The 24,755-nt window shown below is 40.3% G+C and overlaps 1 protein-coding gene across 1 annotated transcript in view; it reads right to left on the minus strand.

Annotated features, from left to right (window-relative positions):
* Positions 1-24,755, minus strand: part of NPAS3 (neuronal PAS domain protein 3) — an 841,130-nt gene that overhangs the window by 103,516 nt on the left and 712,859 nt on the right. Inside the window, 1 exon segment of the mRNA XM_035728203.1 lies at positions 21,964-22,138. Coding sequence (XP_035584096.1) covers positions 21,964-22,138 — 175 coding nt within the window.

The raw sequence follows: 24,755 nt of genomic DNA on the forward strand, positions 1-24,755 counted from the left end.
GACCTGAAAGAAAGAGAGGATGTGGACACTTAAAATAATGAGAAAAAAATTTTTTTTAAGTTCTACAAATGTGATTTATCTCCTTTGGGGAATAACATTCTTTTACAACATAAGACATTCCTGTAGCATTCTGTGAATACTTTCTGAGTGTTGGAGAGGCCTTTAATGAGATCTATCTCTTGAAGCAAGTAGGCTTTGATGAACGAAATCATCAAGAAATTGCCTCCTCCTCCCAAAGAGCATAAGAAACTGCCCAATTTCATGGCAAAGTCACGTATATTTGATATATATTTATAACATGTATTTAAAAACATTCTTTCCTTTTATAATCAAAAAGGGGAATCAAAACACTTAATCTTCATGTATCTTCTGAAAATTCTGAAGGTCACGCCTGTTGTATATCTTGACACGTGTAGTTGTTTTTTCTGTCCTGTGACTGTAACTGAGTGACGGCTTGTGTAACCTGTCATTTACCCTCTCGGTGCCCCACCAGAACCCCAGCTCCTTGACAGCAGCTCTGCTACAGGGCTTTGCAGATAGTGGGATGTGTGAGTTGTAAAATGAGTCTCTGTTCATTCAAAGTACAGTAGAAAGAAGACATTCTCCTTAAGTATTAGGTATAGGGAGTTTTTCCAGAATGGAAGTTCTCATAGTCATTTACTGTAATTGTACCCATTTGAGAGAAAGACACACTTGAGGAGAAAAACCGAACTACCCTGTCTATGCTAGGTTGAAGAACACAGTTCTTTACCAAGTTTAATAAGCTCTCTTCAAAGTGTTACCACCATTAATAGATCCATATATTAAATCAGTATATTCTTAAGAAAAAGAAAATAATTTTTCTCATTTTGATATACATGGATATGTGATTGATGTGCTTGTTCCTAGACACTTAGTAAGTAAGTGGATAAGTTACAACTTTAAGACGTACTTCTCCACCATCATTTTGGGTATCAGTTTACTGTACTTTCCTATCACCACAAGAGAAGACTGACTAAGGTTAAATCCGATCTGGGTTAGTTGCTTATTACAGACTGAACTTATTTGTAATGATGCCAGAAACCCATTGCCCTCAACTTCCCCCCATCCCTCATAATTTGATTATATGTCAAAAAAAAGAAGACAAGGTTTTTTGAGTTGGAGAATACATAATTCAAAACCTGTTCATCCTAACTGGCAATGACTCCAGTCAAGAACAAAAGCCCCCCTCCCCAATCACCACCCCCCCCCCCCCCCCCCCCCCCCGCCCCCTGTTGTGTAAATTCTGGCTGTGTGAGTCACAGCAGCCTGAGGGCAAATTTGGCCTTCAGAGAAGGTGAATAGAACTGCGGTCTGTAGACATGGGAAGCAGGCTTATAGATGACAGAGATGGCTCGGGAAAGTTTCAGTGATGTAACCAGGCATCAGGGTGTCCAGGGGTATATGATAAAAATCTTCATTTTGAACAAGATTCTCTAGCAGTCTAAGAGAACTCTGGCCTCAGAATAGCAGTAGCTGGCTTCATCAACATGAAGTGGAAGAAAGACAAGGAAGGCTTTTGTAAAGCCCAGAAAAGACCCATCACAGAATGTATCATTACAAGAGAAACACGGACTATAAGCTCATATATGTGCAGAGAAAACAGCCCTGGGAGAGTAACTTGGTATTCCAAGTTGATTTGGGTGACTCAGGAGTAGGTAATGCTTTTATAGCACATGATCAGCAGATTCTAGATGCAAGGGTAACCCCTCTACTTCTCTTCCCTGAACGAATCACCATGAAGTCATATATATTATATATGAAACAAAAGCAATAAATGAAACGTACTGAATTTTCTCGCTGGAAACCAGGAGTTTGGGCTTCCAGCAAATGTACTTTCCTTCTCCGGCAGCAAACTAAATTACATACAGATTAAGTTAGGTGGGGGAATGAATTTCATCAAAACTGTGTTGTTGGATAATCTAACTTTGATGTTGAAATCAACAGCAGCTGCTATGGATATGGTATTAGAGCATAAAAATCCTAGCGACCATTATTCACCTACAAAAATAGAAAAATCAAAAGATAGCCCCAAAGTCTTGTGCTGCACTCTTTAACCAAACGTGTTACTCTACTGAGCTATTTAAAACACTTCAGGGTTTTTAAAGCACTTTCAAATTTATTATGTCTGTGATACCCTCAACAACCCTGTGAGTGAGGATTCGTTTGCTTCTGTGGGTAAGAAAGGAGGCTCGAAGGGTCTCAATACATGTGTAAGGTGAGTCAGCTGGTAGCGACAGACCCGGGAGGGGAATGTGTGTTGCTCTCTCCTGGTAGAGGACTTTTTCTGTGATACCTCATCTGTCTCATGAAAGGACTTCACTGACTTAGCACATAGTAGGTGTTGAACAAATGCTAAATGGGTTGACAGAGTAACAGTGACGGGTTAGGTAACCACTAGGACCAGGGATGACGCACTGGGGGAGTTAGAAGAAGAGAGCACTAACGGGAGGAAGATGAAAAGTCCCCACCGCTCTTAGCAACTACTTTCGATATTCTCCTTCAGTCACAAAATTGAGGTAGAGGGTTTTTAAAACTGTTGTAAGGATACCCAGTTCACATTTCCTAAATGCAGAGAAGATCAGAAAGCAATGTTTCCTTTTTGAGAGGAATACGGTGAACTCCCCAGCAATACTAGTATGGAAGCCCCCCCTCCCTTATAACAACGTAAGGGTAACCCCGTATTAAGCGTGACCTGACTCACACAGGAAAAGTCCACAATTAAAACTACAGGCATGAATCTGGGTTTTAATCATCAGCTAAAGTTTTAGGTCATTTTGAAAGTATAAAAAGTTGTGTGGCAATCAATTCCTTTTATTTGTTCTTTCTTTTGTCTTTGTCACTTATGTAGAAATAGAAAACAAATTATAGCTACCCTATAGCTCTCACGAGTCAGAATAATTTAGTTTCAATAGACTTGGTGATACTGTTTAAACCTTGAAAGTTAATAAACATGGATTTGTAGAATTAAAAATATTGAACTACTGGAGTGCTACTAACTCACAAAATTAAAGTTTTATAACCCAAAGTCGAAGACTGTACTCCACAGTTTAAATATTTCATATCTGACATTTTCCAACTCGACAATGTGAAGTCTGATTTTGATTTTTCAATCCAATATGAGTTTGGGAGTTTAATTCAAAATCAAGATAAAACCATTTCTGAGACTACTTTTTCTTTCTGTTGTTCCCTTCTTACTATGTGGTATGTATATATTTTTTCACTTTGGGAAACAAACTTTTCTAGCTAATCGTGGTGTATGTATATTGGACAATGCTCTGCCCAGGGATAAACCAATTATTGCATATTGCTAAAGGCTAAGAACCTTGGCAATCTGAGTCTCTAATGCAGTTAGTACACGAGCAGGTTTAACTATAAATGATATTGAAAGAAAATACCTTTTATTTTTAACACTATGAGCTACTATAGAAGGTCCCCAGGAGAGGCCATCTCAAGCAGAGACAGGAGTTGGAATGTTGGGTTTGTGGTTCTGTATGGTCTTCCCTGAAGAGCCTTGGGGTGCAGGAAGTGACTTTCCATGCTGTGGAGGTACTTTGATTAGTTGTGTGGGCCGATGAAGTGACATGGATGGTAGGGTTCCTTGCCACTCAAACCTGGCCGCAGCCAAAACCACTCTGTTCTTTGCAAGGCCTTTGGAATCTATTCAAGGCATTATGTGCACTGAAAGAGGCTTCTACCAAAAAGCAGACACAGAGAAATAAAAGATCTGGAGAGGCCATCAGGGTTCACCCAGAAAGGCAATGTAACACTTAAAGGGTTTTCTTACCTAGGTGGCCTTGCTCTTTGAGAGTATCTGATGGAAGTATATGCTTTGACTGTAAGGAAATGAGATAAAGTGATACAGCTTGATGTTCATAGACAGAAATGAAGATCTCCACGTAAACATCGGTACCATTTTGTGTGGGCTTTAGGTGGAACCAAGGAACGCTCATGTTTCTTAGCTGTGTATAAAATGAAGGGCAGGTCTACCTCTGAGGACACTAGGACATCAGTTACAAGAGATCTCTGACATCCTCTCCGTTTTCCCGGCATCACTTCTTACTTAGAATATGAATGGGAAGAGCCCCTCAAACCTCACCAGGTGAGGAAACCTTAAACTCCAGTTCTCTCCTATGTTCCTTCTGCCAAATTTAAAACTTTTTAGGGGGCTTATTTTGGCTGTAGTTTAATGAAGACTGACAGAATGCTAACTCCAAGTCAGCAAGGATCTCCTTAGACCCATTTTGTTGTCAAATTCACTTTCTGAGTAAATGGAAAAACTAACACATATCATTTCTTAGATCATGTTTTAATATCCTGCATTGAATAAAACTTTTTTTTTAATCAAGTTGCAATGGTAGCACGGAACTCCACAAGGGGCTAGGAGGTTGCAGATGGCTGCATCACTCTGAATGTTCAAGCTTGACTGACCCATTTCATCAGCACTGTCAGAGCCTTGCACTGATACATGTTGACAACATTTAATCTTAAAAAATTGAAAGAAATGAATTAATATGCAAATTTCATCAGCTTTGTAATAAAAATGTCCTTGAAAAAAAACAGTGAACATGACCCCTGAGGAATTGTGTGAATTATCCCAGCTCAATTCTTTAAGTTAGTCAGAGGTACGTCGGTCCGCAAGGAAATCAGTGCAGATTTGACTTGGAAATAATTATGATGAAGAACAAAACACAAGCAGGTTGAATAAATGTAACAACTTGGGAAAAAGTCTTAGTCCTGTTTGTTATTCACTTTGAATTAACAGGATTAGGTTTGGTTTTTGAAAATAAAGGAACACCACCGTGTAATTTTAACACCTAAGTGATGTGAAAACAATATTTTGTTAACTACCAATTTTAGTGCATATTAAAAAAATCACATCTGACAAAGTCAGGTCTTTTTTGGGGAGAGATGTAACAGAGTGCAGCTTTTTGACAGAGGAGAGAATTCAAGGAAACCCTTATATTTAGACCATGGTTTAGAGGGGATTTCTGGATTAATCATTTTGACAGAAAAGTATAGTCAAGTCACTTCTAATACAAATAAGGTTAACTGATCTTTGCTGATACTGAAGTGACCAGTTATTTCACTGAATTTACCAAATGGATGGGATCACATAAACATAGTCTCTAGCTGTGAGTCTGACTTACACTAATCTCCACAAGGGCATGTGGAGGCTCACTACTGAACCACAAATGCATTCCAGAACAGTCGTTTAGGTAGGCATGCAACTTCAGCTCTCTGCCTTTGGGTCTGGACTCCAGTGTAGGAAAGTGATAATGGGGTTTGGGCATAACAATTGAATATCTGTATGTAAAAGTTCAAGGTTTTTAATGTCCTCAGAGGAGGAGATAGGAATGTTAACAAAGGAACATCAACCATTAAAGAGAAACAAAGAAACGTTTTATCAATAACAGCTTACCAGAGGTCAAAATCAAGGAATGAATGAAGGGTCTGAGGATAGATCTCATTTCCTTCTCCCAAGTAAAGTCTCATTAATTTAAATAGATGTGTAAATATTAAGGGAAGACACATGGTTTTCACATCAACCTTTGCATCTTTGTGCCACGGGCTCGAACATTTTTCTCCCTGACCTCCCCACAATGAATCATTCAATCTCTGGGGTCTGAAAGGAATTCACTTTGCCATTGGTTTTCAGTTGTTACGCTGGGCACTGCTGATTTTGCCAAGGTGAAGTTTACACAAATTAAAGCTCTTTTTAAGACATCGGTATGAGCTCAATGCTTGTTTAAAAAAATAAAAATCACACCCAAATCGGACAGTCTCCCATGAAGACCCCATTCAGGGTTGTTCATCTGAAAAACTCTATATTGTCTTTCAGAGGCTCTTGAAATCCTGAAATTTTCCTGTTTTCATATATCCTTGGAAGACCGAGGCATTATAATACAGACTTTGGCCAGCCAAATTAATCTCTTCTGTAAGCTTTTGTGGTTCTCTACAAAAGGCTTTTAAGTTTCTCCTTTCTTTCTTAATCTACCATCAGTAAAATCCTACTTTTATAGTGCCCTTTGCACCTGCTTGCATAAAATGAATAACCCAACAGTTTAATTATGCACTATGCCATCGGTTGGGAAGTGATATAAAGTTGCAGATAGAAAAAAGAATAAAAACCTCTTTTGGTATCCAAAATTAATATATGTCAAGCTCAGGGTAAATCTTAATCTTTTTGAAACATTTTTCTAAAATAGATGTTCTTTTATCATCTGGCACATCAAGACCCGTTGGAGGGAGGGAATAATAATAATAATAAAAAAAGGCATTTGGTTAACATGCTGCAGAACAGCACTCTCTTTTCCACCTCACTTCAGGCTGTTCTTGAAAGATCTGAACAGTTGTATAATAATGAAAAATGGGCAATACTTGTGGGGCATTGCCTGCGCTCACACACCTCCGCCCACGCATTCATCATTCTGCAGGTATTGTCAGTGAAAGTTTAATTGCATAAACACTCTGTAACTGTCCTGTCATATTTCTTGTCAGTCTGGATTCCCTCTCCGGGCTCACTATCTCACAAAACTATAATTGAATTGCTACCAAATCACAAGAGTTTCCCCCCCCGCAAATAAAATCTTTATGAATAGAATTTGTTTCCTATCAGCAGATTTGACAAATTATGGCAGAGGAAGGGCCTTGGTGATAATTTGTGAGTTTATTCTCAATCTAGCTATTTGCTGAATGCTCTTATCTATTTAAAAAAAAATTTTAAAGCCCCAGTGGGGGTGTTTAGGGGGAGCATCCAGCAAGCCTAAGGGGCTCGGTGGTAATAATTCTGCAGGACCAATGGAAGCCTGTGGAAAAATAGGAAGATTATCTTTGCCCTACTGTGAAAGGGCACTGTTGGTAAATGAAAGACATATGAATTCAGAATGAAACTGGGAATCATTCAAAATGAAGATTCCACCAAACTGTGAATTCTTAGTTACGAGGTACTAAGTACCCAATTTAGTCAAGGGTTTATTCCATCCAACTCTCCCTGCTTTTCTCCTTGCACCAAACCTTTCGGTGATAATTACTCACGTATAAAGCTCTGAGCAGCCAGATTCTTGGACAGATTTTTAGGACCATGAACAAATGAAAATTAATCAAAGGCATGACATGCAATTTACTAAATATGTGATCATGAAATTTTAATGCATTTACAACATTGTCAAAGTATTAATAGCTTCCCAAAACAAGTAAAACAGAATGTATCTGATGTGGACTAAGGATTATCTTTTGTCTAGTCTGCTTCATTTTATACTCTTGTAAACCACAGCCCCATCCCCCCCTTCCAGTTTCACAGTATGAGGTCTCAGCAAAGACCCGAATTCCAGCCCTTCTCTTTTATAATTCTATCGGTAGTATGGGCATGAAATATAGCTCCTGGTGAGTAACTCTTAAATGGGACGGGGCTTCACCCAGATTGACAACTGTCTGATTGTTTATGTTTTTTAAATGTGCTTATCAAAACCATGTAGGATTGATGGGTGTTTTTAGATGAAGTTATGTTTTTGCAACAGACTTAATTTAGGACTAAGGTTAAGGCTTAGGATAAATGAGTGCATTAGATGATTAAAGAACATTTGTCTTGTGGGACACTTAAGTCATTTATTTATGACACTTAAAAACAAGCTAGGAAAGAAAGCACCATGGGTTTAACGAAATCAGTTTTATACAAACGTTAAACTAAAACTAATGACTTTTTTAATGGAACTCCAAGATATGCCAGTTTACTAGATATCCAGAGGCAGAATCAAATGTGCAGTGGAGTAATAAACATGATGAAAAAATACTGGAATTAAAAAAAAACCTCAATGCTGTGTATATGTGTGTAGGTATACCCATGTGAACCTTCTTCCAGAAGTTTTTTTTTTTTTTTTTTAATTGCAATTGCTTCTTTATTTGAGGAATGAGGTCTGCCTCTCTTTAAAATGCTCTCTTTTAAATGGAAGAAGATTTTCTGATGGTATAGGAACCTGGACTATCGAACTGCCCTGTACTAGGCATGATAAAATACCTTGTCAGGGACAATGGGATGGCTCAGGGGATTGGTAATGGCATATACAGAGCCTTTCACCCATAGGTCATTGGCTTGAATTTTGTCCAGGTTGGCAGTGACTAAAAGTCATTAACATCTCATGACTGCTTGGTGGCCTATGTGAAATGAGTTTCTTAATTTATTTATTTAAGTCCATATATAGTACCTATGGCTGGGGCATCTGGGCATTTCTCTTGCTTTTACAGAAACACTCCACAAAATCTACACTCATTTCAGTTCTCAAGATTCGTGATGAACTGAAGCCCTCCTACACAAAATAAACGGATTCATTTAAAGTTCAAACCAACAGCAGAGTACCCCTACCTGTTCCCCAGCATAGACCAGAAGGATGCGTGAAAGCTGATCTGATGGTAAAAGGAGCCACAGGTTGTGGAGATCTAACATCCAGTTTTGTGTTGGTTAGTCTCTTGTGGAGCATGATCCGTGTTGTGGCCGTGGCGACGTCATTACGGCCCAGCCAGATAAAGAGGGAGAATAGCAGTCAAGCACACTGTGTATGCTATGTGTGGGCTAAATCATGGGGTCCTAAGCAGAACACATTTTAATGGGCCAGGCTAGAAGCTGTAAAACTTTGGAGACCAACATCAAGGTCTATTCCAAAGTGGACCTGGGCAGCCTCCAAGCTAGCCTCAGAAAAGGGGAAGGCAGCAGGTATATTTTGGTGTTCAGAATCTAGAAACAGTGGGATGGGCCTCCAAGAACAGGAATTAGGTGCCTCTGTTATGCTTTAAAAAAACTGAGGATACAAAAAAAATGTGAATTTGCAAAACAGAATCTGTGCATTAGAGAAGCTGGAGGATGGTAAATTATGTATTTCTGAAAGAGTCTTTCCTCTTAAACGGAGGCTTTCCAAGAGGACTCCACTTAAGGGGAAAGGGGGAGGGAGAGAGGGAGGGAAGGAGGGAGGAACTTTCAGAAGCACACCTATTGGGTACTGTGATCCATGTAGAGTCTGAATTCTTTAAGTCAGATAACTCCAACATGGTGTCAATGAAGCCCAAGTTTAAGCCTTACATGTACAGATGCCAACTTCATGTCACTTAACCCCTGGCTAGCTTTTCCATAAGGAATAACTTTGGTAATAAGAGAATACTTAGCTCAACACGATTAATAATAATGATAATACTCGCTGAATACTTATGATGTGCCATATTACTGTTCTAAGCATTTTATTTATTTTTTAAAAAATTTATTTATTTTTAAAGAGAGAGAGCACGTGAGTAGGGGGAGGGGCAGAGGGTAAGATAGAGGGAGAATCTCCAGCAGACTCTGCGCTGAGCTGACACGGGTCTTAATCTCATGACCCTGAGCTCATGACCTGAGTTGAAACCAAGAGTCAGACGCTCAACTGACTGAGCCACCCAGGCATCCCTAAGCATCTTAAGTGTATAAACTCAACAACACCCTTATAAGGTATGCTAATATGCCAATTTATTTTTGAGGTTAAAACCAACAGGTGATTATTCCTACCCGATTCTCCGATCTATACAGAGAACTAAAATTGTATAATGGGCAAACTGTGGTATAAGTTAATTAACCTGCTCAAGGTCACATTTCTAGTAAGTGACAGAGCCTGAAGTTCAACCCATGAACACAAGCCGTCTGGTTCTAAGACCCTGTGTGCTTATATATTTGCAACTACTACAGAAATAATTTAAGGGGTGCGTTCTATAATTGGGGTTAGGACTGTCATCTTTTGTCATCAACTCTTAGTTATTAGAGTAACCTGCAAGTTAACAAGACTGCCAATTTTTAAAATCCATAACATGGGTAAGAGAATTGAATTAAATTGCCACAAACCAGAGAAAACAACCTAGTAGCTGATGACCACGCCATACTGCGTCTCCTGTCCCACAGCTCTGACATAATGCCCTTGCATCTACAACCAGTGGTAACTGGTTGGGGTTATCACTCGGGGGAGGAAAGCCGCGGACAGAGCTCGGGGCAGCCATAATCATACTCTTCCACCATAACCTCTCGGTGTATTGCTATGGTGAGTGGGAAATCAGAGACTTGTGCTCTGCCTGTGTAAATGAATAGGAGGGCAGGGTAAAAGCGGGATGGATATGAGACACTGCAAATGAAAGCTCAGGGCTGCTCTAAAAATGGTGAAACTTGGAGCGGACAGGTCTTGACTTAAAACTTTACAGTTGAATACGAGCTAGATTGACCTAGGAGCTCACGTTTAGGAAAGCTTAAAGGGCACCCTGAAGACCAGTGAGAAATATTTGGGAGAGCTATCAAAGGAACTAGAATATTTGAGCACTGGGTGGGGTGGTTAGATAGTGATCCTGCTTGCATAGGGGTGTCTTGGAAGAAGGAACAGGCATGGATAGGAAGGAGTGGCATCCATTTGGCAGAAACAAAATTGTGTGCTTAATCACGTGTTTCTGGGGTGTTAGAAGCCTCGCTCTCTAAAAAAAAATGTTACCCCTAGTCAAATAAACTGGGAAAGATGAGTTCAAACAAAATGGACTTATCGATCACAGAAATTTCAAACGTTCATTAAATTAATGTTTGTTACTGTCCAGTGAGAAGATATGCTACGAAGCTTTTCCCTCTGCTCTTTAGGGGACCCTTTTTACAAAGAACATCTCACAGGGCAGGTACGATGAACACATTTTGGAAGTACTGGCTTAGAATCTGTGTCAGCTCTGCATTCTAGAAAGCAGAAGCCAAGAGGTCTATTACAAATTGATGTATAGATTTACCTCTTGTTTATAAAGTGGCGATGTCTGTGAACTGAATCTTTCAACAGAGATCCTTTTGATTCCATCTCATCAGTTGGCGAAATATAAGTTCTGTGAGAGCACGGACCTTCTTGGTAACTTGTATATTCCAAGAACTGGAACAGAGCTTGACCCATGCACATGCAATGAATAATGACTGAACGACTAAAATAATGAATGAGTGAATGTTTTTCAAATCTTAGACTACTGGGCTTATGTTTTTACACTTTTATGTTACTTTTGGGAAATGGAAAGTATTTCCCTACATATTAGTCAAATTTTTAATTCATTTTTATATTATCAATTATATCAATTTTTGCCTCGTTTTGACTAACAGTAATTTAGGGGATCAACAGATTAATTTTGATTCTCCTCCAACCTCAACACTCGCTCCATTTAATAAACACATGGCTGGACACAGGAAAGCAGAGTTTTAATCTTTTATGATGTCACTAATTTTACCATTGCTCTTTCTGGTATTTTTATTTGGAGAGGAAATCCCCTGACAAGTAAGCAGCACTGACCAGTAGACTGATATTTTATCACAGGCACATGATACACTTTAATAAAACATAAAGAGGAACAGCTTTGAACCCTAAGGGAATTTATATCTTAATATTTTATGATCAATAGCATATGTAATTTTGTAATTTTCAAATTTTTCCAGATTTTATTATGAGTTGATAAAAAAGAGTGGACAGATGGTATCATCAATCCTAATCATGTGAAAGCGTGAGACTTGCATAATTTCTAGAATATTAACCACTATTAGCTCCTGGCTAAAGACTGACCACAAGGTACATTTCTACCTTTTTCTATTGCCTTAGGTCCAAATCACCATTTCTTCTGCTGCAAGGCCCTTCAATATTTCCTCTCAAGATCTACCCGCTACTTTTGGATTAAAGAAATGGTCTCTTGAATGGTTTCCTTTACTTCCAGTCTGCTCTATTCAACACATCCTGCATGTTCTTGACAAAATAAAGGATCAGGAATCAAGTCCAGTGAACATAAGCTACCTGCAGACAGGAATCAACATAACATTGGGAAGACTATTCTAACAGAGCTGCCTGGGAAGGATGGAGGATGTGGTCTCAGTTAGGGGTTGGACAGCTGTTTTAGATAGATGTTGAGAAACACTTTGATGGAATGGTTAAGGATGGGAACTCTGATGTCAGGCTGCTTGGGTTCAAATCCTAGGCTTTCTACCTACTAACTGTGTGATTTTTCCACATTAATATTTTTTTCTCAGTTTCTTTTCTTCATCTATAAAATGGGAAAAATAATGTTACTTTCCTCATTGTATTTTGTGAGGCATGAGTGAGGCAATTCATATACTAGGTTCAGTGGAGTGTCTGACACTAGGTGACCGTTCAATGAATATTAGAAGTTATGTTGTATAAGGGATTCAAGAGTCCACAGCTGGTCGTAAAAGATGACCCACAAAGGAGGATCCTTCCAAACTCAAAATTTATTTTTGTATTTTTAAATGATAAAATAATGTTTTTATTGGGTCACTGCTCTGTTTAGTAAGTTATACCTGGTCAGTCTTTAGCCAGGATCTCATACCATTCTCAGATGCTTTTCCCTGACATTCCAGCTCCTCTAGGATCTGGCTCCATCCTAGATGGGCATGCACCTTTGCTTCAGTGAGGAAGACAGGGCTCCTTCCTGCCTCCCAAATGCATCCCACTGGGCCACTTGGGATAATTCCCCTGGTAGATCATCCTACCTCTTTGCTCTTAGGTCAGTTTTCATGCAGCACATGCGAATCACCCCTTCTCATCAAAGCCTCTCACAGTCACTGAGCCTCTCCCTGACTTCTTATACCTCTTGCCATTTTTATGCCCCAGTTGAGGGTAGCAGCACTATTGTTGTTCTCATTCCTCTGGCTGTTGTGTGTAAGTCTCCTACTGATGATGATCAGTTTTCTAAGGGCAGGTGTCATATCTTCTACCTCCTACAGAGCCAAAAAGAGCAATAGTCAGAGGAACGAATATTCCTGTGAACCGATCATGCAGCAGACATTTTTTAGGTTAATTAAATGAAGAAAACAAAACAAAAGCCAACCAAAAAGGCCTTGATGGTGTGCATCAGAGTCCCTGACAGTCATGGTCTATGTATGTTTGGGCATGTCAAAGCAGCTCCCTCCCAAAGAAGCAACACTCGTGGGCTGTTAATTTCAGGGTTGACATTTCAAACCTGAGACCATTCTCCCAGGAATGCCAACAGCAGTGGCTTGTAATACAATGCTGCCCTACCCATACACCAAAGTGTCCTGATTGTCATCATCACACTCCTGCATCGTAGTAATAATCTGTCCCCCTCACATGATGGTCAGCTCCTGGAAGGCAAGGAGTTTTATCTTCATTTCCTCTGTGCTTCGTATGACGTCTGACACATGACAGATATGCAGTCAATGGTTACTGAATAGTCTACAGAATCTCTAATATCAGGTGGGCCTGGATCTTGAATAAGAATTCACTCTAGTTAATAACAACTACAGAAAAGACACCGATTCTTCCCTTCTCTCAAGCTAGTTTTGTCAACAGAAGATAGGCGATGTTTTCCATGGGTCCCAAGAGACTATGATTGTGTTTCCTGAACAGATACCTCCAGGAGGATATGACTGACTCCTGATGGACCCTCTTGTTCTTCTTGTTCTTTTTCTACATCATGCCCGTCTTGCAAGACTGGTTCTGAAAGGAAGAGCCTGGAAAAGCTGCCCAGAGCCTGAGGCAGAGCTGGGGTCAAATGCACAGAGACAATTTTGGCTGTGCTCTTGGCTGAGGAGGCACGCAGCTAATGGGGACCAAGAGACTCAGGGCTGAATTTTGCCTATAATTGATTCAGATGCTACTGTTCACTGTGGTGTGAGGAGCTTCAGTGTAGGGATGAAGGAAGGAGCAAGGATCAGATGGAGGATTTTAGTCCTAAGTGAGAGACTATATTTAACAAAAATATGATTTAGCCAATGAACTATTTGCATAAGGGGATAGTTAGGTTTCTCTCTGGATGCCAGAAGCCTCTTGGAAAAAATTCCTCTCCAGGGTCTGCTTGGAGGTCTGCTATCAGGGTTCTGTCTCCTTTTTGTATCCAGTTTCTAGGCTTTGTACCTACTCCAACCCTCATATCGTACCCTTTACTCTAACCTTAGCTGCTGAAAAACAGGTGTGGTTTGCGGCAAGCCACTTGGAATTTCCATCACTCCCTGCTCCCCCGCCACCCCATCTGTAAAATAGGGCTAACACACTGACCTGCTCAGAGGGACAGTGTGTGAATTAACTCCTGTAATCAGTGGTTTCTGTGCTCCGCACACTCCAGGCAGGATGTGAGTGCCAGCCGTGTGGCAGTGGCCTGAGCGCGCTTCGCTTCTAACGCCGTACTCGGGAATAACTGCTTGGCAAAGAGCTGACAACTGGAAGTTGCAAACTTTACACAGAAGCAATATTTCCAGTATTTTCCCCAAGCAATCATGAGTAGATTGCTCACTAGGGGTGGAAATGGTTTCCAGCCAGCTCTGCCTCTTCTGATCTGTGCACCCTGCAAAGCTCAGTCAATGCCAGGTAACGGATCCTTTGTAAATCTGCTGTTTAGTGCAGATGAAGAATTCGGAATGGTATAATTTGGACAGGGATGAAATTTCTGTGCAGCGATATGTATTAAAAGCAAATAAGCACTGGGTGTTATGCACAAACAATGAATCATGGAACACTACATCAAAAACTAATGATGTAATGTATGGTGATTAACATAACAATAAAAAATTAAAAAAAAAGCAAATAACTTGTGCTTTGTTCAAGGTAAGAATTCGAGAAATAGAATCTATAATTTGCGATCATCCAATGACAAAGACAGCCACTTTTTTGTTGGTTTTTTTTTTTAAATTTTTTTATTGTTATGTTAATCACCATATATTACATCATTAGTTTTTGATGCAGTGTTCCATGATTCATTGTTTGTTCATAACACCCAGTGCTCCATGCAGAACGTGCCCTCCTCAATACCCATCACCAGGCTAACCCATCCCCCTACCCCCCTCCCCTCTAGAACCCTCAGTTTGTTTTTCAGAGTCCATCATCTCTCATGGTTCGTCTCCCCCTCTGACATACAGTCTTGCACAATTCACAGCGCTCACCGTAGCACATACCCTCCCCAATGTTGGTTTGTTTTAATGAAGAAGGACAGGCCATCCGTTAACAAGTTGTCTTGGGTTTCATCTTAGAATCTCTGAAAATGTACCCCTTATCACCATAGGTAAAGAAAAGTCAAAATTATGACCTAGAAAGCTATATAAAATAACTGTTAAAAATAATGGGTTTAAAAAATTGATCTTCTAAACTAGAAGGTTTAGGGAAAAAAAATGCTACATATAAACGGAGTAAAACTATTGTGTATTTTGATAAGAGTCCTGTGCTTCTATTATTGAACAAACCATTTGCTACCCCTTAAATACCATGATGTTAATTTATATAAAAGCTGCACTTTTTTTTTGAGTTGCAACCACTGTGATTTAACTCTGGGAAGAGAAAGTTTGTTTCAGCATGGCACGCAGAACTCTGGTGAGATCCAACATCTTCTCTGGGAACAAAAGGGAGGCTGTTGTCACCACCATGGTTTCGACGGGTCAGGGTGTCAAGCCCGGAAATGTTGTCATGCATTGCTGCCATGTGACCTGGGAGCTGGCCTGGAAGCGCTGAGCTCAGGTCCTAGGCCGGCACAGCCTGGTGGGAAGAAGAGATTTTACCTGACTTTTCTTGAGCTCCCTCAGGCAAGATCTTAGAAGTATAAGGTCGCTTTGAAATGTCCTCATCACGCACAGACAAGCTCATCAAAGTGAGCTCACACCAATTAAGGTGATGTGTGCCTAGGCCTTGAATGCCAGAAGAGCGCTCCGGAAAATATGGATTCCCTTCTGTGGCAGTTCCAGATGCTCTTGCTTAGCATAGCTGGGGATAAAAGTGACATTTAAAAATAGTCTTCTTTCTGCAGGAGAAAAATAGTACTGTCTCGGGGTAGTGTTTTTTGAGGCACAAGAAGCACTCTGAGTTTGACAAGGCAGTCTCCGGAATAGCACTGACTTGTTTTTGGCGTGGATGCGTCATCTTCATTCGGGAGTGGCAAAAGATAATTTCTATTTCGTTTCAAAATAACGATGACATAGCTAAGGGAAATAATTTTGCGTATGTATTTTTTGGTATAAAAGCTGAGTTTATGCATAAATGATGATCTCTTTGGGTTATGAAAAGATTAGTTTTTGTTAGGCTGCCTTCTGACTACTAGACTTGACACATACGTGCGCATGTGGGTATTAAGAGGGGGCAGGCCAGTGTTGGGTAATCGTGAACTAGTCTGGATCACTGCTACAGTAGAGATGCATTTTATATTCAATCCATTGGAGATAACCGTGGTACATTATCTGGTGGATTTATCTTTGCTTATGTTGTATGAATATGGAAAGGAATTAAATGTGTGTTTACAGTTTGATAAACATTCAACATAAATTATACATTTTAATTTCATTTATTAGTTGGGGACCATGGAAAGCAGAAATTCATTGCATACAAACCGCCATTCAGATGGAAGGATTAGCAGTTTCCTGAAAACGTACACTAATTGTGAAGAACAAAATTCATTTCTGTCTCAAGTGAGTCACTGTGTGGTTTGTGGTTACGTGGTTCGTAGTCAGAGTTTTAGAAAGGCAGAGGGCGAGTGCAGCTCACCCTAGGGACGAGGGTTTGTATTTTATACTTCCGGTGGAGCCAACATTGCCATCAAGAGTAAATCTAGTGCTAATCAAAGTCTCACAGTAGACAACTTGAATGTTGTCATTACCATGCACACTCTCAAGCTCTGTTGATGTCTAAAGGAACTTGGTCTGATCTTTGAGCATTAGCATGCAGAGCAGTCTCCATGATATTATCTTACCATATAACGAGTCCAAAAATCCCAGAGATTAATGGTGATAACATAATTCCAGAAAGTTGCCACTCTATATGTAGAAATACATTGGCAATAAAAACCAGTCACTGTGTGCCTTTCCCCAGTAGGGGATCTCTCACTTTTCTTTGATTTTTAAAGGCTTCAGATCAATAACTGGAGTGACATTATTAACAGCTCCCTCAACACCTTGGCCAGCGCTAATATTAAATCCATTACACCTTCTGTTTGACATTTGCAGTACAGCAGAAAGTGCTGTAGATACAGTCACATTGTCTGGGGGCCGAGGTTGGATGTGGGGTTAGTAAGATGGTTTCCCTTGCCTGACTTCTAAATTCAGTTCATTGATAGGAAACTTGAACCAATAAAAAAAAAAAAATCAACATCCCCCACCCCCACCCACCCTATACTAGATGGTAGATAATTCACCCTTAAAGGTACAAGTGTATCTCAGCAGTTTTTGAAACAAAATAATGATCTGATCCTCAGATAAATTTTTACATTCTTTATTGTTATTACTAAACATTTATGCATCTAATTATATCACTTATTATGGAACTGGCTAATGAATTCAGAGGAATTGCGTTCCTGTAGAATCAAGTGCTGATCAAATTTACCACGGCACAGACGTGTAAGGAGAAAATGCAGATTATTTCCATTCAGACAAGGACTCGACGGCTTCAGTTTTGTTTGTCTTTAAAATATTCAGGACATAGAGTGGGCATAATAGCATTAAGATCATACTATACAGTGATTACCTTCACCGCTCCCCGTCCCCCTCGCGGCCCGCCCCCCCCCCCCGTAACAGGGCAGGTCTGTCTGAAACTTTAGACGGAGCATGATAACCTTTATTTTAGACAATCAATGGTGAGCCATGCTGCTGTAGTTATTCTTGACCAAAAGTACTGTCTCATACGTTTTGCTCAGTTGTCTAAATCCTGGTGCAGTATTGATTTCTCTCTCTATGAGCTCGTACCCATTCAATAAGCTGCAAGAACCTCTTGTCCTGGCTAAGTTCCCTCTGAAGCAGGACCCAGGTGTGTGACTCCTGCCAGTGCTCCTACAGTTGGGACTTGATTGTTAGCTAGTGGGAAACAAACCACTGGAGTGGCTCAGTCAGTTAAGTGTCCGCCTTCGGCTCAGGTCATGATCCCAGGGTCCTGGGATCGAGCCCCGCGTCGGGCATAAATAAATAAAATCTTAAAGTGAGAAACATGACAGGGAAAGCTGCTTGTGAGGTTAAGTGGAAAGGCAGAAGCCTGTATGTTATGATCTTATTTCAGACAAACAGACAATGACCCCCTCCCCAATACTACATACATATATATAAGTATGTATATGTTCCTATATATATAGGAACAGAAAATCTGGAAGGATAGGCATAGAGTATATCCATAGGAACAGTGGTCATCTGGGGGTAGCGGGATGTTTGGTGGTCTTTATTCTGTGTTTTCTGCATTCTCTAAAGTTTTCACAATAAGAATGAATTAATTTTAGAATTAGAAATAAAAAAGGAGGAAAGCCCAATTTTATGACCTAACCTAAGGAATATCAGGAGATTTTTAAAGTTCCTCCAGGATTTCTTAAAGAGCTGCTTTTTTATTTATTAAGCATTTAAAGATGCAGCACTGAAATTTATTAAGAGAAGAGGATAGCACTCATAATCCCGAGATTACAGAATCATTAAGAGTAATGAAAAGATATATGCAGATCTAGAAAAGGGGCCACCCAGACATCCCGTTCCAGAGGTTCTGTGCTCCCCCTGGTGCAGGAGCCTACAGGACAGCACAGTCTCTTCCAAAATGGTTAGAACCTCCATAGATACTCTAGAACTTTATAACTTTACAAACAAGGCCACCCATGTATTTTTCTTCTGCCTGCTTTAAGGCTTCTCTAAAAGGAATACAGTAGTATTTACTAAACTATGAATAACTAGGCATATGTGTAAAAGATTTATTTGGACTTTCAACAGTCAAGAGAGTCCCTGCCCCCCCCCCCCCCCCCCAGTATCTTGAGACTGGTTCAAGACAATCACAGGGCTGGCAGTTCAGAGAAAGAGAATTCCTATTATGGCACAGTATCACTGCCTCTTAGGCTGGTTTAGTCACTTATTTCCTTTTATTATAATGCCAAATGTTATTTAGATTTCAGTCATTTAGTAATGCTACACTGAACACATCAGGACTTCTGAAAAAGTCCATACCTCCATTTTCATAATCACCACATACTGATATCCCCTTTCCAACAAAATTACACTACTATTTAAAAAAGAATCTGTGTTTCATCAGAGTTTAAAAGATTATGTTGCAATGAACAAGTCCTCAAAAATGTCCCCTCGTATTATTAAGAATTAGGAAATCTTGTTAAAATTCTTTCAGCCTTTAAGAAACATAAGCAGCTTTGGGATGTAGTGCCTGACATGAACTTTTTAAGTAACTCCCTTGGAGCAGTGATATGCATTAGTGAAGATATTTAGTTAAAGGTAGCACCCTACACTGCTTTTCAGTATTTAAAGCAGTCAATCTAATTGCCTTTTAAGCCTAAGACTGAAAATAACCAATGCTACAGAATTTTAAGGCAAAGTAATTTTCACATTTTGTAATGGTAAGAGCTATACTCTTCATCAAGGAGGAGAAACCCTTATGCCACTGTTGCTAATGAGCCCCAGTGGTTAAGAAATGTAGAAAGCAGAATTTCCAATTTTACTAGTTATGATGGCTCCAGGAAGGCTGGGAGGGCAGGAGAAAGAAACCCAAGTAAATTGTCAACCATACTACAATACTGAATGACAGAGTAGCTTTAAAGGAGATACGCCATTCTCCTCACAGTGTGCCTAGAATTGTTTTATGCATTGTGGAGCCTCCTGGAAGGCACAGGATTGACCAGAGTTCTTATAATCAATCTTAAACCAGTTTGATTTTGACTCTAGCTTACGATATCCCAGCAGAACTGGTTTACAGGCTGTGGATTTTTTTCTCCCAATCAAAGTCTTTTCCAAGTGACAAGTTACCCTTAACATGTGTTTAGGGAGACATCAAGCTCAATATGAATCAACAGTGTGATCTGGTCACTGAGAGAGGAGATAGTCCCTCTGCTTTGTACTAGTCTGAATACATCCAGAGGGCTGCACGGGAGTTCTCAGAACCATATTCTTAGAGGGTCACTAACAAACTGAGGAATGGCTGGGGCTCTCAGGAACATGCCATTGAATAAGGGCTCTTTGACCTGCAAAGGAGAAGGAAGGCAGGAGGGAGGGAGAATTTTGTATATCTGACTTCATGTATTTGAGAGGCTAGGACAGAGAGGAAGGAGTAGAGCTGAAATGAGATCCCGGAGGACAGACCTGGGATCGTGAGGAGAAATTGCAGCAAGCTTAGATTTTGGCTCCATATTCAGAGAACTTTTCTCTCAGAGCTGTTGGCCAATGGAACGGGCAGCCTTGAGGTTTCTGAACTTCCCAGTGGGGTAGTTCTGCTGGAAGGTTAGCTGTGGGCTTTGACATAGAGGGTTGGCTTCCCTGGTTGAAGGTTGGAGATAATCTAAACTTGAGAGTTTGTGAGTCAGGGAAACAACGAGCGTTTTATAAACCTGAATTCTTATACATTGAGTGTTGAGGAGTATGAGCAATCCAGGTTCCCTAATCCAGGAAAGAGTAAAAACTATTTTCATGTGCTGTTTCTCAAATCTGCCCAGATATGAATATTTTCATGATGAAAATGCAGTTTCAATGATCTCACTGACATATCTATTCAGCGAAGTCAGTGAGCAACAGTAGAAGATAAGACTTCCCCGGGAACAAAATTATTTTCATTTTTAAATGGTAAGGAGTAGTCTTAAATACTCTGTCTTCTCATGCCTGGTGCTCACTGGAGAAAGATGCTCACCAATGTTGCAGAATTATGCCCTAGAAGGGGCAGTTAACTTACACGAGGAAACATGAATTGGTTTTAGATGGAATTAAAATATTTCCAAAAAGGCAAATATGTTTTTTTTTCCCATCTGTGTGAGCAAACATACTGTGATTATTTTTAAGTATTTTCTTAGGATCATTTTAGTATTAATCTTAAGACAGGTTTTTTTCCACTTTTCTTTCTATAAAATGAGTTTGTGTTGCAAATCTGTTTTAAAACAACATATCAAGTAAAGTACAAGCATCTTTAAAGAGTGCAAAAATAATTTTCCAAGTAAGCAAATAAAACTTTGCACTTCAAATCAGGCCCTGATTCATTAAAAATCTTAAACTTCTCATGAGAAAAATTAACATTTAAACCACTGCTGCTTGGCCAAGCACTCCACCACACAAGAATATGAAATATCTCCTCTAAAAAAGTACAAAAAGGACAAAACCACAAATGTGGAACTTCAATTAATTTAAAGCCCCAATCAGCAAAGAATAAATCCTTCGCAGATCTAATTACCAGCGCTCTCGGAAGACCCAGGCCGACCAGCCAATCTTCCCCGTGTTTGAACAGCTTGATGAACTAGGGGACTGATGGATATCAAGTCATTTTGTTTAATTTATAAATGGATTTTCCCCTAATACTTAAATTATCATCAGTACAACACAATGAAAATGGGAACATTCTGAATGCAAAGTCTATAAGAGTCCTGGAAGGAATCCCAATGAGGAATGTCACCTCTGTTCATTCCTCTATACAATTGATCTAATTAAATACTGAGGGTGGAAAGGCAGTTTAAAATGTAGCCATTTCTGTTTTCTTTTTAGCCTTAATTTATCTGTTCACATCTTTCAAGTACCTTCTGATGCTTACAAAAAAAAAAAAAAAAAAAAGAAAGAAACCAAGATTTCTGCAAGTCCCTAATATTTTTAATTATCTACAAGCTAATATTCAAGAAGCCTTAATCATAGATTTTGGTGAATAATAAATAAATGCATTGCATTTAGCCACAGTAACAATACAAAGGAGAGGGCTTTCCAAATCTGAACCCTTTCCCTCTAGTGATTTGAAAGAGGAACTAAAAGAACTAGTACCTCCTCTATGTATTGTTCAACTGAAATTAGATCTCTGGATTATACTTATTAAACTGTCTCCTTATTTTCAAATCTCTTCCTTATTTAATTACTGCATGGACAGAAAGCTGCGTGGAATTGTTAAATACCAGTAGACCTATTTATAGTCTCTTCACACTGGCAACTCGAGTGCAGTCATTGTCAAAGGTCCTGCCCACCATCCCACATGTTGGGATTGCAATTCCCACCTGGCTCAGGGGTCTCCGACTGGGAGGAGGACGATGCAGAGCTGGCTCCGTCCTCAGCAGTGCCCTGCGAGAGGAGACCCCGCCCGGGCGGGAGCTTCATGCCCAGCTGCTCTGCCATCTCCACGTGGTCCCCCGGGTGGACATAGTCAAAGACGCTACTGCCTGTCAGCTCCACCTAGAGGGGGAAGAGAAAGGGTGGGAGAGAAAGGTGTCAACGGCTCTTCTGTTCTCAAATTCAGCACCCCTGTGATTCAGATCTGGAGCAGGAAGGGAAATAGACACAGACCCCAGCAACGATCCTAGTTCTGAGTCTTTATCCTTAAATGCCAAAGGATTCTTTGAGTTGAAAGATTTTTTTTTTTTTTTTTTGTGGGGTGGGGGGTACGTATTTATTTAGCAATTGTTTAGCCCAGTTTTTTTTTCTTATACAGCGTTGTTTGCATAAAGCCAAAACATTCTGTGAAATGTGGAGGAGCCTGCCTGGCGTTCAGCTGTTTCGTCCATGCATCATCAAATACTTGCATGTTTCGTGTCAACCGGATGATTGACTGAATTCTACGGTTTTCTTATTGAGAAGTTTGGGCTTTGTATAGAAACAGCCGGGGATAGCAGATGAGTATTTTCCTTAGAATACACCAAATTCCAAGATGTGTATTTATACATATCAGCTTATTTCTATGTAAATTTAGGCGAAAGAAGTGCTGCTTACAAATATATGCAAAGGCATAATGTTTTCATTAAATATTACTCATTAGCTCGGTAATCACATGGAGAATTTTCCATGCAAAAGAGGTCAGCTGGGGTCTGAACCAGCCATTTTTTTTTCCTGCTAGTATCAGCTTGTTTTGCCTTCAATCTAATAAGATACATGGTACAAATCTCCTTGAGGGCCTGAAAAAAATGTTTTATTTGGTATACTCTTTGTATCAGGCGGATTCTAAAGGTAGAGAGTGAATATCAAATATCAGAAGAGGGTCAGCCTGCAGTGGAGGCAGGCCTATTTCCAGGCTGTCAGGCATGGCCCCTGTCTAGGTTGCCTGCTGTCTAAGGGACTGGCCTTATCTCTGTGCTCTTCTGATGGTATGATTCTTACCTCCTTCCAAGAAGAGCAATAATGCTCCTAAAATAATGCTGGGTTCAAGGTACTACGACCGGGAAAGGTGTGTCAACAACAAAACAAGAAAAAGCTCTTTCCCAGGTCCCTGATGGGTAGGAGTTTCAATGGTCTCAGGCCAGCTCTGATGTACCCCAGTGCCAGAAGTTCAGACTATCAGAAGTTTCTTGCTGGATATTTACCTAGCACTCCTTCCTACCTCCTCTCCCTTTCCTGCGTAATGTGCAGCATCCCTCCAAATTCCATCTGAGAGCCTGCACTCTTTTTCTTCCAAGAAGGAAGACTGGCAGTGGGCAAACTGTCACAGAGAGCATAATACCCAGAGCAATTATTATCCCCAGAACTCCAAGTCCCAGTAAAATGATCACATCTACTCCCAGACACCATTTGATTAAAATCGTAACAGGCTACACATCTTCAACATCTATCAATTAACAGAGGGAGAGCCAGAAAAATGGGAGGCTAAATTCAGTTTGGTTAATAGCTCTTCCTGAAAAAGGCTCGCATAACTTTTACCGAAAATGAGGTACTTTCTCTTTGCTATTAAATTACACTCTCCTACCGTATTACCCGACTACTGACTCTATCATTTTACAATAACTATTTCCTCCATTTGATACTGTTACAGAGCGTAAATCAGGATTCATAAGTGATCAGTTCCTACCCTCTGGGAGGGAGGGATTACATGGAAATAATCCCTTTAATGTGCGCCTTGCCTCTAAGCATTTCACACAGCAATAAATGGGTAAACTGACTTTGAGCAATTAAGAAATTAAATGAAACTAATAAAATGTGTGTTTTAATATTTCTTGATGGTTATTTTGTTTGGGGATTAGTGAATATGAGAAAGTCACTGGCATTTTGCAGCGAGTCCAATGGCAGCACTTTAATATTGTTGTCACTTCTCTCCAAGTCTTCCTTTAATACTGCAATATACCTTTTGGCACAGACCACAGATTGTGATAAGATGACAACACAGGTGGGAGATTAATAGATTTTTTAGGGGTGCCGGCTACTGAATATTCATGTAAGCCAGTCTTAATGGCGGCGAGGAGGCGTAGGCCGCTGTCTCCACAGCCCGCTTGGCTCGCTTATTCAGGCATTTCCTTTCCATAATATAATGGCCCAAGTATACACATCTAGAGCAAGACTGAGGCATGACGTGCCACATCACATCCCCTCAGTGCCCTCAAGGGATCTTCCACCAGGTACCCCAGAGTCTAACAGTGGACGGAAAGTCTGACACTGAGAATCTGATTCTATCACAGTCTTTCTGTGTGCGCTATACTCAAGGTCACTCGGCGGAGGGGAAGGCACAAACTACTTGGGGTCGTAACTTGACTTGGAGATCAGAATCTCTTCCTCCTCTGCTGTGTGACCTTGGACCATTCACTTAACCTCCCTGGATTGCTCTGTGGGACTCGGCGGGGAGGCACCCTCCTTGGGAATGGTGTAAGGCAGTGGCCCGAGAGCCAAGCTGAAAACAAGACTTTCTCTACCTGCCTCGGAGCCTGGTTTTGAAAATCTAGTGAAACCATGCAGAGGAAATCACTTGTTAAGAAAGAAGCAACACGCTGCTTGCTGCATCCACCAAACAGTGTTTGGTGGGTGAGAGTGGGTGACCCCCAGACATGCACACTCCTACATAACTACAGTGAGGGTTTGGGTGGTGGCTTTG

Source organism: Zalophus californianus, chromosome 6 (genome assembly GCF_009762305.2).
Source record: "Zalophus californianus isolate mZalCal1 chromosome 6, mZalCal1.pri.v2, whole genome shotgun sequence".
In the NCBI taxonomy this organism is placed as follows: Eukaryota; Metazoa; Chordata; class Mammalia; order Carnivora; family Otariidae; genus Zalophus; species Zalophus californianus.